The sequence below is a fragment of the Calidris pugnax genome, unplaced genomic scaffold, assembly GCF_001431845.1.
Source record: "Calidris pugnax isolate Ruff unplaced genomic scaffold, ASM143184v1 scaffold251, whole genome shotgun sequence".
In the NCBI taxonomy this organism is placed as follows: domain Eukaryota; kingdom Metazoa; phylum Chordata; class Aves; order Charadriiformes; family Scolopacidae; genus Calidris; species Calidris pugnax.
In genome coordinates, this window is record NW_015091133.1 from 1268560 (window position 1) to 1286748 (window position 18189).

Consider the following 18189-nt stretch of genomic DNA (forward strand, 5'->3'; position numbering starts at 1 on the left):
GATTATTTCTCTAGTTTCATAGTTTTTTAGGAATTAGTTGAGCATAGGGTGTTGAATTACTGAGGACTAAAGAAAGGGAACTGAAAGACTGCCCACGGGAAGTGCCAAGAATCAGGATTTTTAGAAAAAGCATGATAGTTATGGCTGGATGGAGCAAAGACATGCAAGGAAAAAGACAGCAATTAATGTAGTCTAAAAGGAAGGCTGGGATTTATAAATGGCTGTAACGAGCCCTTACTTGGAAAATAAATCTTCATCTAATTTGAAAATGGGACTGGCATTCTTCAGCATGCCTTGCTCACAGCAATTCATGGGATATTTCCTGGGGAGACTTTTGAGAAACCTGAACTTTCTGCATCACATTATGATCTTATTTGATCTTCGTGTCATTGTGCAGCAGCGTTCCAACTTGGATTCAGGGCTTTCGTGCTAAGTAGAAAAAAGTCAGGCTTTTCCTTTATTCACGGCCTGCGGTAGTGAAGCGATCCGAGTTACCAATGAAAATCAATTTTTACAAGTCCTGAGCCTATATGAAATGTTTATATATGAAATATTTATCATAGAAAACAGGATTTATGCAGTGCTGCTTACTAGAGAGTAATCTTCTGCTTCTCATGACCTAATCAGCTTCAAGTAAAGCAAGTTAGACAATGTTAGGGAGCAGACATATGATATCCCCCGTGGAGGGAGAAAGCCACCGTTAACAGGACACACAGTATATGTCGTAATTGAATGTGACAGTCACAATTTATCAGAGCCCAAGGCTCAGAACACTACAGTAGAAGCTCCATAAAGGAGGAACGAGATATATTGATACAGATGTCTTGGGAGGGGATGGGAGGAGGAGAATCACTTTAGCATATGCACATAAATGATGGCAAGCAACTGCACTTGGCTTAGCAGGTGGCTGTTCATCAGTTTTGCTCTGGTAACTCACTGTACACGTTCATAGCCTAAACTACAAAAGATACCTCATTAGCTAGAGCCACTACACGTGTGCTTTAAACCAAGTTTTGAAAAGGTGTTAGAGGAAAAGGGGAAAAAGAGAGAAGTGTCCTGTACACACAGGCTGCTGCCAACACACTGAGCTTTAACTAAACAGAGTTCATTCCTTTCAAAATCATTAACACTGCCCTGTGAAGCAGCCTCCTGGGATGCTCTTCAGAAGATGAATATCCTTGAAACTAGTCTAGGGAACAACACATCTGTCTGCTCCTTTCAGAACTCTTCTGCAACTTGCTTTAGAGAAGGCAACCAAACCATCTCATTTGTGACATGGTCCAATCTGAAAAGTACCTCCTTCTACCATAAGTGTTGGTATGTGGCATCTGACAATAACATTCTACCAGTTCAGTCCATTCTATATAACTCATTCTACCACCAGTTCATTCTATATAAACTACTAGAATTCAGCATCAGAGCATTAGGTAACTTGGAAACAAATAAGCAACACAGAAAAAAAAAAAAAAAAAACACAAAAATATTTTAATGACTCCTGAATTATTTTATACATAGTAATAATTATGGGTCTGCTCATAAGACCTTATTTTATCATCAAAGAAGTTGTTCATTTATGTTATGGCACTAAAATTTATTTAAAAGCAGCAGTTAAACAATTTCCTTAGAATCTGGATGTTCGAAAATGATAGAACTTGGACAAGGTATATATAAAACAGCTTATTTCATTAGATTGTCTACCTCAACAAAGTGCATCTATAAGTTTATCCAGGAATTGTCAGGTATTTCTTTAATTTGTGTCTATTAATTACTCCTACAAACTGCAAAATTACAAATTAATGTTCCTATATTTAGTTCACGAATAAAAGAAAACATCTCTGGTTACACCCAGTGAATATAATTAAGATAATTCCAGATCCAAATTCCTATCCATCTTAAAAATTTGAGGAACTTAGCTGTCACTATTTAAATATCAAGCTTAGTCAAGTTTAACAGCATTAGAACATTAAGTATAATAGGCAATTTTATTTTTGTTTGCACTTCACTTTGCAGTGCAATGTACTGACTACATTAGCAGTCTCTGCTGACTTCAGACAATATTTGTGAAAGATGCTGTACAATTTGATGAACTTCTGGTGATTAAAGATAAGAAGCACTGGAGCAAGAAGATGAGATATATATTATGAAGTCAAAACCTAAGCTTTCCATATTTTCTGAATACAAAACACTGTTATTTCTGTGCTACTTGTGGTGCATTTGTAGTACTTTCATTAGTGTATTAATAGAGAAAATTTCTATATGTACATCTACTTAGATTATAAAATAGAGGGAAATTTTCTACTTCAACAGAATTCTTCAGAACTACTTCAACACAAGAATTTGAATTTGTTAATTTTCTTTAAACATATAATCATGCACAGCATGAATAATACATTTTAGGAGCTAGGATTCATAGGTTAAACCTTTTTTGCAGGATAAAGATAAAAAAAACCCAACAACTTACCAGAATATAGATTTTTCCATCATCTCCTTTTATGGTGAATCTAAACGTGCTTTTAGCAGAGGACAATTCCACCAGACACTGAGCAACCACACTCTGTAGGAATTGAGACCTGTTTAAGGATTAACCATGTATTGTAAGTTTTTATAACACCTACATGGGTAAAATCATAAATATTGAAGCAGTATGAGCATATGAGCATCTCCAGACAGTCAATTCCACTACATTCTACAATCACTTTTTATTGAGAAATGGGGCTTTATCTTTCTCTCCCTCAAAGTCACAGGATTTTCTATTTCCTGCAACAGGCATTTTTAAATAGATCAGCAGTTTAAATTGCTCCACATCCTTTATTTTGACCAACACCAAATGTCAAGTGCTGAATAAAAGCTTTTCCCTATTATATTTTACACATATGAACACAAAGTTCAGAATGGTGCACATTTCAAATATAATGCACAAAAGGAAAGAACTAACGCATAGCACGTGAAACAAGACAGCTAGATCAAGTTCTGTTTCATCTTAGTCTTACATTCAAACTGAAGTACGTGAAAATTCAAAAATCTCACTTCCAATTTCAAATCTCAAGCTTTACTTAATTTAACTTTACAAAATGTAACCTTCCATTTTCATGATTAGTCTCCAGACATCATGCAAACTTAAATAGTTCAAAAGAAGTTAAGTATTGTATTTTGGCTTATCACAGAATCATAGAATTGTCTCGGTTGGAAGGGACCTTTAAGATGAACCAGTCCAACCATCAAGCCAACTCTGAGAAAAACCCATCACTAAACCATGTCACTAAGCACTATGTCAACCTGTCTTTTGAATACCTCCAGGGCTGGTGCCTCAACCACCGCCCTGGGCAGCCAGTTATTAACCACTCCAATGGTAAATAACTCTTTCGGTGTAGAAATGTTTCCTAATATCCAATCTGAACCTCCCCTGGCACAACTTCAGGCCATTTCCTCTTGTCCTATCACTTGTGACTTGGGAGAAGAGACTGACCTCACCTCCCAAATATACCACCTGAATAGTGAGACACTGCAACAAATTACACACAACCTCTCTCCTGCATCACACACAAACACACACAAAGATAAGCAAAAAAAATTATACATGAGTGAACTCAGATTCCATTACTTTGACAATGCTTGTAAATGATTACGTACAATTTTACAGCAGTTTGTTACTACACGTAATTATTAAAGAAATTAAAATGTTAGTGAGTACCTAGCATCCTTTCTAAAACATAAACCTAAGCAAATGATATTATTTTTTAATTTATTTTTATTTGTTACCTTGGTGTTGGGCTGAAACTTTCCTCGGATGGTCGAATAATCACCTCGGTAACATAGTATTTAATGATATCTAAAATGACAAAAACATTTTTCAAGTATAACAGAACAACCAACTTGTTAGGAGCAGACTGTAAGTCACCGTATCTCTGTACTAATTAAACTTTTGCTCAGCACTCAATTAAGAGGCGCAGCAGATGGTCAAATTCTGCTTTGCTTTGTGGGAGGAGAAGCAACCAATAACAGAAAACATACACTGCCAGAAGAAAACTACTCTGAGCTAATTACACAATCGGCAATTTGTCATTCATATTGATCCTTGTTTAACGCCGGGAACAATCATCTTGAAACAAAGCAAGCAAGAGCTCCAGCCAAACCTGAAAGATGAATTGAAAGAACTTTCCTAAAGCCCTGAGATCAGCACAGCTTACATAAGTATTTTAGTACCCTCTGCTGCTCAGTAATGCTGCAGTGAATCACAAGAGACAGTTTTAATAACAGCACACACAGGGGAATAATTTTCTTCTTTGCTCAAAGAGCAGAATAAAACTTCTTTCCAAAAATTGCTGTAACTTAACACTAATACTGCATACATTCCCAGTTTCAACGTAACTGTTCCCCAAAAGCCCCACTAAGACAGCCTTTCACACTAAATGGAAATGTTTTGAGTATAGAATTTAATTCCCAGCAGTGAAGTCAGGTCAAAGATGATCATATTGAAGCTCCGGGTCTATGCTACAAAGACAGCCTAACCAGAGGGCCAGAAGAACTGGTTAAGCATATAGAGTAATAAATTAATTCCACTAAACCTTAGCACGTGAGCAACAGTAAAGATTCATCAGTTCCATAAATCTTAAGGGTGGAGGGGATTGTCTCATCCGATCTCTGCCCACATGCACCATTAAAAGTGGATAAAAGCAAGCGTTTCAGAAAGACACTTAATCTGTTTTAAAGATTCCAAAGGCTTGGTAATCCCAACCCTTCTCCAGCTAAATACTACACTTTTTTAATTATCCTGTCAGGAAATTATATTTTACCTCTTAGTTTAATTTTAGTTTGCTTCGCTCTATGCCTAGTCCTGGGAGACAGAGGAAAAGAAGCCAGTTCAGTCCCTCCAGCTCCCCAGCTGTTTCCTTGAGTAAAGAATTGGTTCTACTGCTGAAAGGGCATTGGAAATTAAGGAGATCTTTGCTTGCAGAGAGATAGAAGGTGGAATTTCCCAAGCATACGAGCATATGGGGATAGAGCTGGGGAAAGGAATAGCTGACAGGGGAATTTCAAAGCCAAATCTGTCCTCCACAGCTACACCACTCTAATCCAGCTTTATCTTCAAGGCACTGATATCTCCTCATGAGGAAGCACCAAAGCATGATAGTGAAGTCTGCTCTCTTTTCACAGTGATGGTTCTGTCTACACTTAAACCACACACCTCTGGTTGGGTTTTATCTGCCTTGGTTTTTTGTCTACCCTGTAGAGTCCCTACAGTACTGAAAAAACACCATCAAAACAATGGATGTGCTATCCAACTTCAGCCATTGACAGAGTCCAGGCCAACTCCCTCCACATCAACATCATATTTGCCTTTTCCCATACCCTGTCATCCCATCAACCGCTGCTTGCTACAACCTTCAAGGCACTAATATCTGCTCATGAGGAAGCACCAAAGCATGATAGTCAAGTCTGCTCTCTGCTCTCTTTTCACAGTGATGGTTCTGTCTCTTCAAGGCACTGATATCTCCTCATGAGGAAGCACCAAAGCATGATAGTGAAGTCTGCTCTCTTTTCACAGTGATGGTTCTGTCTACACTTAAACCACACACCTCTGGTTGGGTTTTATCTGCCTTGGTTTTTTGTCTACCCTGTAGAGTCCCTACAGTACTGAAAAAACACCATCAAAACAATGGATGTGCTATCCAACTTCAGCCATTGACAGAGTCCAGGCCAACTCCCTCCACATCAACATCATATTTGCCTTTTCCCATACCCTGTCATCCCATCAACCGCTGCTTGCTACAACCGTCTGAAGGCTTAGATTAAGACATACATTATTCACCATGATTTGTAAAGTCCTTTCCCAACCACTCTTTTTCCCAAAGTCTTACAATCTGCACTGTGGGCTTTCAAACATCCTACCTGAAATTTGGTCTTGTTAAAGTCTGTACTGTTCAGATGAACTGTACAGGTCAATTTGAACCTCCTTCTGCCTTGTGTCCCTCATGATGTATTTCTTAACAGGCTATGCATTTTTGGAGAAGTCTTTATATCCTCCAGGGCTTTCAAACATCCTACCTGAAATTTGGTCTTGTTAAAGTCTGTACTGTTCAGATGAACTGTACAGGTCAATTTGAGCCTCCTTCTGCTTTGTGTCCCTCATGATGTATTTCTTAAACAAGCTTTGCATTTTTGGAGAAGTCTTTATATCCTCCAGATCTCTGAACTGAGCCAGTCTCACGCTGAATGATGCAGTGGAGTAGAGGGAGGATGAAAGACTGAACCCTGCTAGTAACAGTCTTATCATTGCTTCTCTCCTGTCAATAACTGCATTTTGAAAACCACCAGAGACTCATCTTTAGATTACTTCAGGTAAACCCTGCTGATTCAATATAATGACAGCTTTTAAACTAATAATCTCATCATCGCATGAAACAGAAACAAGGACAAAGAAAATCCCTGTCATAAGTCACTTTCAAGATCTAACAGTAGAAGCAACAACCACGTCTGTTCCAGAAGGGAATAAAGAGAGATATACAGGAATCAGCCCTGCACCTTACTGCTAAACTCCTTTCCTCCAGAGTTTTTAACCTCCAGTGCTCAACGGCTGATGCAGTGAAGTCTACTTTGGTTTGCGTATCCCATACCTGCTGATACTGTTTCTCCCAGCATCGTCTTGCAGCGCTTACAAATTACTCTGGTATTTTCCTTTGATTTCTGTAGGACAAAGAAATGTCATTTAAATGTCACTCAGTTATTCTGAAAAAGGAATGTATAATTTTAACACACTCTCCAGAGAATATCGTGAACTTTGTACTTGTTGCTGTTCTCTTTATGTTTACGTACACACAGATTTGCATTCACTATTTCAGCTTTCTACACTTTGATTTGCTTGCTAGTTTCATACTAGTTTTAAAATCTGGCAATATATACTGATCACACAGCACAACCTGCAATAGCTAACAGGAAAATCTTGCAATATTGCGTGACTAGATGACAAAATGACAAGGTAAATTTGATTCTGGTAAGGGCAAAACAATGCATGAGAAGTCTTCCAAAATATATACATAAAATATTATACTGCAATGTGACTGCCATCACTCAGTAAAGGTGTAGCCACTGTCAATAGTCCAATGCTCAGCAGAGAGCAGAAAATGTCCACAGGGTATTTTGAACTACTAAGAAACAGCTGAAGAACAAAACACAGTATGATATTCCAGAAAAGTGCCGTGGATACTGTTCTTAAACAACCCCTCTCCCTCAACTCAAGCAGAAACAGAAAAGGTATTGATGAAGAATTGTCAGAGGTGCAAACCAGTTTCCATATGTGGCAAGAAACCACAAGTAATGGGAAGAAGCATGAAAGATAGAAAACTGAGTGTTATTGTTGAGATATGCAAGATTAAAAATGTTTAGGAAAAGCTGAAGAGGCAAAAAAACCCATTTACTTTCATAGTTCATGCTATGAAATTATAACCTGGTTTGTTTCAAAGAAAAAGAAAGTTTTTATCCCACAATGCATAATATAGTTTAGTATTCATTACAGGAAAGTATTTTTGGTATTAAAACTATACATAGGCTCAAAAAGTCCTCAGAAATTCAGGAGAACCAATGTTTATCAAGGGTTTATTCAAAACAAAAAACATGGATAAAAACATCTAGTTCAAGCAGTCTCTACACTGGCCAAAACATCACATAATATTTGCCTTACTTTCATGCATCCATTACTGCCCACTGCAAAAGATCTCCTTTCTGCATGAGCTTCTGATCTAGTAACACCCCTGCTCATTCCAGTGCTAACGTATAAAATCAGTATCAGTATATAGATACAATTAAGCACAACTCTTACTTTAATCCAAAATCTAAACTCCAGAACTGGTTCTGTGTGGGGTTATTAACCTGTTGTAGCACAGCACAGCTCTGGGATGGAACCAGTACTTATAGCACACATGGATCTTTTTCTGTAACCACTGTAAAAGACAAAATCATAGAATTGTCTATGCTGGAAGGGACCTTTAAGATCATCGAGTCCAACCATCAACCTAACTCTCATAAAACCAATCACTAAACCATGTCACTAAGCACTATGCCAACCCGTCTTTTAAATACCTCCAGGGGTGGTGCCTCAACCACTTCCTTGGGCAGCCCATTCCAAGGCTTAATAACCCTTTCAGTGTCAAAATTTTTCCTAATATCCAATCTGAAGCTCCCTTGGTACAACTTGAGGCCACTTCCTCCTGTCCCATGGCCTGTTCCTTGGGAGAAGAGATCGACCCCCCCTGGCTACACCCTCCTTTCAGGGAGTTGTAGAGAGTGGTAAGTTTGGGGGGCATAGTTTTTATTCATCACCATCATATACCTTAGCATGCCAATTTTCAAAGTATGATGGGAGATAATTCTGTCAGACTGATGGCCAGAACAAAAAGCAGTGCTCTGTGGCCTATGAGAGCACCACACAAAATCTACTACGTGAAGCAAAGAAATTATAGACAAGTCAAATAGGCTCTTTGGGACAATTTTTTCAGCTACTCTATGGAAAAGTGTAAGCACTCTCTGCTGCAGTGACAGGGAAGTGGTAAACAAGGGAGATAGAAGAGTTATACACACCAGGCTGTATCATTAAGTAGATTGTGCTTAGTCTCACAATCTAAATCTCACAATCACTAAAACACAGCCAAATACCAGACCATACATTCAGAACAACAACAACAACAAAGCCAGTGATAAAATAAAGGAATATATAGTGGAAGACCACAAAAATCAAAATAATTTAGATGATGGCCACACACCAGACCAGAGTTACTGAGATGCTGCAAAAGAAAGGGCAAATATGATCTCTGAATGCATGAACAACTGAATAGCTGACACAGATAAACAGAGAAATATAACATCTTCAGAATTAGTGAGATGATTGTTGCGGAAATGGATCTATAAAGTATGTTAAAAATTTGGAAAACAGTTTGGAAAACTGCTACAAAAATAATTTCTAGAAAATAAATACATCTGCGAAATAAAAAGAGATACAGAGTTGCAATTCTTAGTGTGCTTAATTTAATAACAAGAGAGCAGAGTCAGGATGACTAACCACTGAAGCAGCTTACCAAGGAATGTGATAAAGCTTCCATCATTTGAAGTATTAAATCAATCCTGGATGTCTTTCTCAAAGCTGTAACTCAGGCAGAATTGATGGATTTGATGCTGGAAAGACCTAACAGAGCTCTCTGATCCATACCATGCAAATAATAAAATGAATAGAAAGGAACACTCTAGCTCCATAAAAACCAGAAGCGTCCCACGTGGAATCTGAACTTATGATCACAAAGTCCTGCTTTTTCCTTACAAATCAGGAACCAAACTAAAAGCTCCAGGGAGAGCCCGACAGCTTCTGTTAAAGCTTCAGAGAGCTACGTGGGAAGTACAGCCCTCTTTTTACAGAGATTAGAAAAAAACATATGGTTCATATGTACACAGTTATCCCATTTCCCAATTCCTACCTTGCAGCTCCTCTCCAACACACACAGTAAAATGACTTGTTTCATGTGGAGAGCAGGGATAAGTAGACAGGGTTTTGTGAAAACCAGTATTTGAGGTTGGTACAAATTTTGCATGGTACAGACATATAATAGACGGTGCTTCCTTGAAAGCTACAACTTGAATGTTTTTTTCCCCACTACAGTTACAGGTGCCAGCTGAGAATTGTGCAGTGTGGTACCTAAAAAACACCGCTAACTCGTTGTATCGTGCTTCAACGGAAGAAGCGATAGTTTTAGCTAGACTAATTAAATCAATACATCTATTTGACAACTTGCAGCTGCTGGCAAGCTGCAGATGGAGGTGGATCACCAGCCTAATATCTTCTGTTTCTATTCCTAAGGATCCCTGATACGGTGTCAGGGAAACTATTTTCCCCAAGAGATGCTATTAGGATGCTGCAAGACCATGTGACATTTAAAAAACTATGTTACACTGGAAGACTAATAGATGTGAGAAATATGTTTGCAATGGACGGATGCTGTCTTGGTCCCACTGGAGGCTGGAAAAGATTGTTTAAGTATCTCTGGTACATTCCTGCTACTATTTTGGTCATAGGCAAACACTTTCCAAAGAACCGCAATGCAATTAAAAAAGAACTTTCATACTGGGGCAGGCTGTAACAATATTCTCTGAAATGAGAACATTTATGCCAATAGCAATCTATCTTGCCTGTAACTTTCTATTACTCATATTATGGAAGAATATTCTCTTTCAGTGTGAGGGCTTTTTCCTTATTAGTCCAGTTTCTGCTGGATCTTACAGTTTGCTCATTTGCTTGGCAACCGAGTGATGCTGGAAATAAGCAAACACAGAAATGAGAATTTATTGCGAGCGTGAAAGATGTAAAAAGAGGGATTTGACACAAAAAAGAAAAGAATTCTCAACTTCAATGCAAGTTTCAGGAAGCAAACAGGAAAATTCATCACACTAAACTACTATTGTACGCCTCTGACAGAAAATAGCCTTCTCCCTCATTCAAAATTTCTGCTGGTGTCCTGGTTTGACCCACATCTCAGTACCATCTCTGTCCCACATCCTTTCATCATGTTTCTGCCTCAAAACCAACCCTTTTCTGGCAAACATTCTCTTTGATTGATTGAAGAAGCGTGTTGGGCAGACTGCTCCCCTGTCTTTCAGATGCAATCCAAACTCCATGCCCCCTGCCTCTTCCCGTCTTTGTTCCCATTGTTCTAAGATCTCTAAAACAGGAGATAATTCATTTTGGGGACCTCTGGCAGAAAGCATTATCCTCTGGGAAATTCAGAATCTTCTGCTCATCCTCCTTCTTACAGATACTTAGAAGAAATGACTCCAATTGCCACATAGTTAATCCACATTAATCTGTTTCTCCCACACGGATACCCTTTCAGGGTATCAGCTCTTATTCTCCCCTCCCCATATTCTGCTTTTCAAAGAATAATGGAGCCACAAAGGGACCACAGCTGCAAGACTTGTAGATACAGACCATAGGACAGAAGTGCTTCCAAAGCAGACGGGATGCACTGCACCAGGAGCTGTTGAACTGTGAGAATCCCGATGATTTAACTGGGGATAATACAAATCCCTAATGATAAGCAGCAGCAGACAGAAATCGGGGCCCTGGTGTTACTTCTCTCAACAGATTAAAAGTTTCACGTTGGGACTCTGCACACAGCAAGTCATCAGCTGTTGCAGACACAAGTTGCCAAGGCAGCAACAGTTCTCATAACAGTAGAAGGATTTCAATAGTGAGATTTTAATACGTGGTACTGGAAGAAGAGGTGGTATCTGCAGCACAACCTTTTCTCAGCACCTTTCTCTGCACAAATACAGAGAAGCAGCAGATTAACAGAAGAGGCTGTAAGGAAACGTAAGCTTCGGTGAACTAAATTCCTGGGTGTTCTTCTGGTAGAAGAAAAGATTATTAACTTGAACATTTTTATACAAGGGCTAGACTTCCAAGATGGGTAAAGCACTGAATTTTCTTTCTTCATGGGTTTTATCCCACCATTTAAACATCAGTATCCCTACAAATGTTTTTGGTTTTTTTTCCTGGAAAACAACAAATGTTTATGTTTCTAAACCAAATGATAGTCCTCTTCCTAGAGATTCAGCTGACAGATAAATCCCCTCCTGGAACATCTCAGAAACATTAACATAAAAGAGTTATAACCTGAGGTGGCAGGTCTCCTTCACTAGACAGAGACCAGCCAAACAAACTCAATTTCCTTACTGTATTCTAAAAGTGTAAACCAGACCCACCTGAATCCAGAACACATTCTGATTTTTCCAAGTCTTTCTAAAGATAAATAAATAAATACATAAATCACACCTGACAATTCCGTGATTCCATTGATCACATTTAAGGTTACATATTTAGTTATAAGTTCAGAAGAAAAAGCACTGTTACTCTAGTTTCCTCATTCTTCACTCCACTACCCTTCGACAAACACCTAACCCATTAAAGTTATTATCTTATTAAACGCTGATGTCCTTCCCTCAAGATATTTTTTGGGGGTGGGGAATGTTTGGGTTTAGAACTACATAATTCAGTAGTTTCTAATTGAGTTTACAGGAAGAAGTTGTTCCTACATAGCGAGGTCGATATCAAGACCAAGGTGCACGCTTTAGAAAATGTAAATCAGAGCTCAGAATATTTTCTGGCTTCTGTGAAGCTGAATGTCAACAACTCCCTATGACCTTCAAAACAGCTCTGTAATACAGGCAAGTTAAATAAACCAGTGACAAAAAAAAAAAAAAAAAGTGTTTTACAAAGAAAAAAGTCCAAATACATTCACTTAAGAATTACTAAAACAAAATACTTTACCAAGTTGGAGCCACTCTGAGAAGCACGGGAAAAAAGTCCAAATACATTCACTTAAGAATTACTAAAACAAAATACTTTACCAAGTTGGAGCCACTCTGAGAAGGACGGTCTCCAGCCTCTGAGCAGCACGTGGGAGATTCAGGCACGTGTGATTCATTTCCTGAATTCAGCAGAAAAAAAGTGTCTCCAAGAAAACAGTCATCACGCTGAGGGTGCAAAGTGCTTCTGGCAAAAGGGTTAGGATGACAACACCACTCTTCAACTAAAGCACTCCAGTTTTCACTTGGTAGAGGAAGAACTCTGAGAAATTTCCTAAGAGGGACAAAGAAAAAAATATTTCAATATATTAAATTCTTTTTTAAGACACTAAAAGAGAGCTCATACTCCCTAGCAAAAAATGGATGAATTATGGTATTTTCTCCAAAAGAAAGCGTTTGACTCTCAGTCCAAGGCACTTTCTTTGGATGAGTTCTGAGAAAGCAATGGCTGAGTGTTTCCTGCCAAGTTTGTGATGAAGCATTTCCCAGGGTTGAACTTCCAAAGCTTGTAAGGCAGAACTTGGCATAAACCTCTCTTGAACTGAATTACATGGCAAAAATAAAACAGTTCTACACAGTCATGAAAAATATCACAATGGGCATTCTGCAATTATATTTATTATTACTTCTTGTAAAGTTCCCTTGCAACAAATGTTGATATAAAACCAACAGAAACAGACCGCTACCACAGCAAGAGAGAACACGTCCTTTGAAGTCCCTCAAAGTCAGATACCAGATTTCAAAAAGATAAAATCTTGATAAAAATACCACAGTACATCTTCATTTTACAAAACCCAACCAAAACCAAAACATAACGCAATCTTAATTTAGATTCAGATTCAACTTTTAGAAGTCACATACAAAAAAAAAAAACAAATCCTTTTCTCCTGGACAGCTGTATGGACCAAGCAGGCTGCTCCAGGCAAAACCAGACTTTGCTTTCTTTGACTTTCTTTGGTTACACACAGTGCCAGAGGATTGTGTAAGCCAAGGTTTGGAACCACGGATTTCTGTTGTGAAAAAATGGTCTTAAAGCTAGAAAATATACATGTGGCTTTATAAATACCAGTTTGCTCATCAAGAGTCAGTGGTCAGTACTTTCCTGCCTACAGTTCCTATAGTCATTCTGTGGTCCCTCTACATGTGATTTTATTGAGAATGCAGAGGTACTGATGGATAATGTCCACATATTTACACTTTCTTTAATCTGTGTTTTCTAGAAAACTATTGCACTGGGAAGAAATTCAGCCCCTTTACCCAAACAACAGGTAATGGCTTTAATGGTGTGCACCTCTCCAACAGTTTTAAACATGCACTGTCTGTTTCAGAGCTGTGCTTCCTGCTGTCTGCCTAGATTCCTTGAATGCCTTCCTTTTGTTCCCTTACTTCTTCTGAAACCTTTACATAAACTTTCTTCATTCTACTCTTTACTTAAAACTTGCAGATACAACTTTGCTGATGGTGCTACAACAAATAATCACACAGCTGCCAAGGCAACAGTCAGACACCCTCCTTTTCTTGCCGTCCACAGACGACTCTCTTCTGAAGATGCTCGTCCTTCCCTTTGTAGTTTCTTGTGCCTTTTGTATTGTTGAGCGGGTGAAAGCAAAATCTTTTTATAAAAAGGCTTCCTTCTTTCTAGATCGACGATGCATTTTAAACTGCACGTGCCCCACCTGCAGATGAAAGCTGGAATAACTCATCTGCTCACCCAGCTTCGCCGTAACTCTGGGCACTACCCATCACTTGTCTTCACTCTCTGTGGTCTCACATACCGCCTGAGATACAGCCACAACTCTGCCATGGTGGGGTCTTAATTCTGGTGTTGGCCTAATGATCATCTGTCAGCCTTGAGGGCAACGGAGAAGACTCAGAGAGCACAACCCTAATCTCTGAAGCCATATAAAAACACACAAAAAGCTATAGATCTCAAAGCAGAAATTTTAGACGTAGGGAAGTCCAACCACAAAAGGAAATGCCTCACTCGAGGAATAGTAGCCAGATTTCCCAGCTTCCAGGGCAATGCACCAAACACTCTTTGTACAGGAGAGCACAACTCTAATCTCTGAAGCCGTACAAAACCACACAAAAAGCCATAGATCTCAAAGCAGAAAGTTTAGACATAGGGAAGTCCAACCACAAAAGGAAATGTCTCACTCGAGGAAGAGCAGAGCAGCCAGATTTCCCAGATCCCAGGGCAATGCACCAAACACTCTTTGTACAGTACTTCTACTTTCCAGCCGGAATGAAATCAAGAAGTGAATAAATGGTGAAACCTGTTTCAGGTAAATTTGCTTTTATCCGCAGTGCTTCAAAAGTGTTCTCATCTAGCAGTTTCAAAATAAATGCCTTTTAGCTTTCTCTTGAAGAACGCTAAATAACATGAATAGCAATCACTATGGCATTTTTGGCTATAAATACAAGACACAGCAGTACTCACCGGTCTTTTACTATGATGTCACCACAGGATTGACAGTAAAAAACGTAACTCTTCTGGGGTTTCAGACTTTCCCTCAAAGTATAAACCAAATCTATAGAGAGAAGAGGACGTATTAATCTCCCAGGTTGTATAAAATGTTCAGTCACTTGTACATAAAAATCCTTCGAAATACCTCAAACTAAAAAAAAAAAAAGGATCTAAAAAATAAAGCAAAACGCTAACATTTTAAACACAACCTTAATTTATTTACCTGTAGAAGCAAATAACTAGATTTTGAAAAACTTGCCACCTCCACTGCATGCCTTATATTGCTGAATAGGAATTGTATATGTGAATAATTATGTTAAAAGTGCAAATCCTCTCTGCAGAGGGAGCTGAGATATTGGTAACATTACAGAGATTGTATACATTAAAATTCAACGTTACTCTTGTGTAATGATAGTTCTGCTAACTTGCATCTCTGCAATATGAGGGTACATCTCAATATGTAACACAAAATAGTTAGGTGGGGTGGAAAGGGCACTAGTCTTAAATTTTCAGGCAGGTAAGATGCACAGCCACTGTGGTACCACTCAAGGAACAGAAAGTGTGCAATACCCTCTGCAGGCCAGCAAAGCAAAAACGGTCTCACAGAAGTCAGCTCAGACAACTTTTCCAGATTAACAAAGGAGCTATAAAAGCCTCCACAAATTATCAAACACCATGAGGTGGAAGAAAAGTAAAACTGTAAGCCTTGCTCTACGTATGAATAGGTTTTGCACTGCCCACTTTCTACAGTTTAAGAATCAAAATATATTCTTTGCACTGGCATTCAGTATTTAATGTGTAAATTCACCTATGTGGTTGCAACCACAAATGAAAAGTACTTTAAAAGGTTAAATTTCACAAAATACATAATTTCAAAAAAGACGTAACTAGTTTTGCATCCTAATATAAAACAGTAAAGGCTGACTAAGGTTTATATAATTTCACAAAAGACATAACTAGTTTTGCATCCTAATATAAAACAGTAAAGGCTGACTAAGGTTATCCAATATATATGTCAATTACAGTCTGGTTCACATACATGTTTTTCACTGGATTTCAAGTATTAATTTTGAAGGTTAATTTTTAAAACTCCATCTTTGATCTTTTTAAGCGTGCCTCATTAATAAGACACACAAAATAATTTTTATATAACTGAGCTGTCAAAGCACATGCATAACTACAGATTAACATACAGAAGCAACCCCAGCACACCATGAAATCAACAGAGTATTCCCGTGTGTTTCTGGAGCTGAAACCATTATTGTACATCACATACTTTAAGGGTCACTTCTACTTGAAAACCCCAGAATGACAGTTTTGGGTTCTTGAATGTATTTTTCTGTCACATGCTTTTAAATGAATCTAAACAAAGTGAGCGTAGATGACAGAACGAAACGACAGTTTTGTGTTCTCGAATCTATCTTTCTGTGTCACATGCTTTTAAATGAATCTAAACAAAGTGAGCTTGGATGACAGAACGAAAAAAAGCAACAGCTATACTACCATATTTCTTATTTATGCAATCACATCTGAGACCTGAATTAGCACCATGGAAAGAGGCAACTTTGCAGATGTTGCCTGCAACATTAACCTCTGCAAACTCAGGCCATGAGAACGAGCAGCTCCAAGACAAAATCACAATCCTTTACAATTAAGTGGTCGGTGACAACCTTAGTACAATAGTCTGGATGAATCATAATAATGCATTTTCAGCTACTAAATGCGAAACAGGAGGGAAAGAACATAATTTTGAATATGGGAAACCACAGGGGATGAACCGAGAGCAGTTCTCAGCCTCCTACACAAAATACTCAGCAACCGTGTTTCCCTTTCATTCCACTTTTTGCACTTTTGCTTTTTAAAACTAACCTCTGCAAACTCAGGCCATGAGAACAAGCAGCTCCAACACAGAATCACAATCCTTTACAATTAAGTGGTCAGTGACAACCTTAGTACAATAGCCTGGATGAATCATAATAACGCATTTTCAGCTACTAAATGCGAAACAGGAGGGAAAGAACATAATTTTGAATACGGGAAACCACAGGTGAAGAAACGAGAGCAACACAAAACACTCAGCAACCGTGTTTCCCTTTCATTCCACTACTTTTGGCTTTTAAAACAGTAAAACATTTTACTAAATTTTGTCACTTTCTGTTCAAATCCTCCAATAAGAGCTACAGAAAGACTTTTAGAAAAAGCAACAGCACATGCACATCGCAAACCACGAACTGCAGCTGGTTTGCTTTGGATTTTTTGGTGTGCTTCAGAATCATAGAACGGTTTGGGTTGAAAGGGACCTTATTTTGCACTTTTGCTTTTTAAAACTGGTAATTTTACTATATTTTATCACTTCCTGTTCAACTCCTCCAATCAGAGCTACAGAAAGAGTTTTAGAAAAAGCAACAGCACATGCATGACGCAAACCACGAACTCCAGTGGGTTTGCTTTGGATTTTTTGGTGTGCTCCAGAACCATAGAACGGTTTGGGTTGGAAGGGACCTTAAAAGATTATCCAGTTCCTACCCTTTACCCTGGGCAGGGACACCTCCCACCAGACCAGGTTGCTCCAAGCCCCATCCAGCCTGGCCTTGAACCCCTCCAGGGATGGGGCAGCCACAGCTTCTCTGGGCAACCTGGGCCAGGCTCTCACCACCCTCACAGCAAAGAATTTCTTCCTGAAATCTTGTCTAAATCTCCCCTCTTTTAAACCTAATGCCCTTGTGGCTCCCCTCCCTGATCACAAGTCCCTCCCCATCTCTCCTGGAGCCCCTTTAGGGACTGGAAGGGGCTCTAAGGTCTCCCCGGAGCCTTCTCTTCTCCAGGCTGAACCCTCCCATCTCTCTCAGCCTGTCCCCGCAGCAGCAGCGCTCCTAAAACCCTCTGCTCCTCCCCATTTAAAACAGTAACTTTTCAGGTAAAACAAAACAGCCTTTTTTTTTTATAAGCAGCCGGCCCAGCTACTCCATCTCTCCCCCCCCGCCTCCCCCGCCGGCCCCGGCCCCAGCGGCGGCAGCCGGCCAGCGCCCCCGCACTACCGGATAACCAGCAAGGCGCTCTGCGTCCCCCGCCTGATCTCCAGCAGGAACCCTCCCGCCATGCCGGCACGGGAAGGCACCGGCTCTTCCGCTCACCCGCCACAGCGCCACCTGCTGCCGGGCGGCGGGAAGGAACCGCGGGGCTCCCCCTGCTCGCCCCCGCGGTGGGGTCGGGCCTTGGTGCCCAGGGCTGGGTCCCATCGGGTCTTTAAAGATCATCCAGTTCCAACCCCCTGCCCTGGGCAGGGACACCTCCCACCAGACCAGGTTGCTCCAAGCCCCATCCAGCCTGGCCTTGAACCCCTCCAGGGATGGGGCAGCCACAGCTTCTCTGGGCAA

At 39.6% G+C, this 18189-nt stretch overlaps 1 protein-coding gene across 1 annotated transcript in view; it reads right to left on the reverse strand.

Annotated features, from left to right (window-relative positions):
* Window positions 1–17912, reverse strand: part of UBE3D (ubiquitin protein ligase E3D) — a 71891-nt gene extending 53979 nt beyond the window's left edge. The window contains exons 1-6 of the mRNA XM_014958508.1: window positions 17851–17912; window positions 14786–14902; window positions 12388–12619; window positions 6615–6684; window positions 3760–3829; window positions 2462–2570 (exon numbers count right to left, since the gene is read on the reverse strand). Coding sequence (XP_014813994.1) covers window positions 2462–2570; window positions 3760–3829; window positions 6615–6684; window positions 12388–12619; window positions 14786–14902; window positions 17851–17912 — 660 coding nt within the window. The remainder of the gene's footprint in view (window positions 1–2461; window positions 2571–3759; window positions 3830–6614; window positions 6685–12387; window positions 12620–14785; window positions 14903–17850) is intronic.
* Between the last annotated feature and the right edge of the window lie 277 nt (window positions 17913–18189).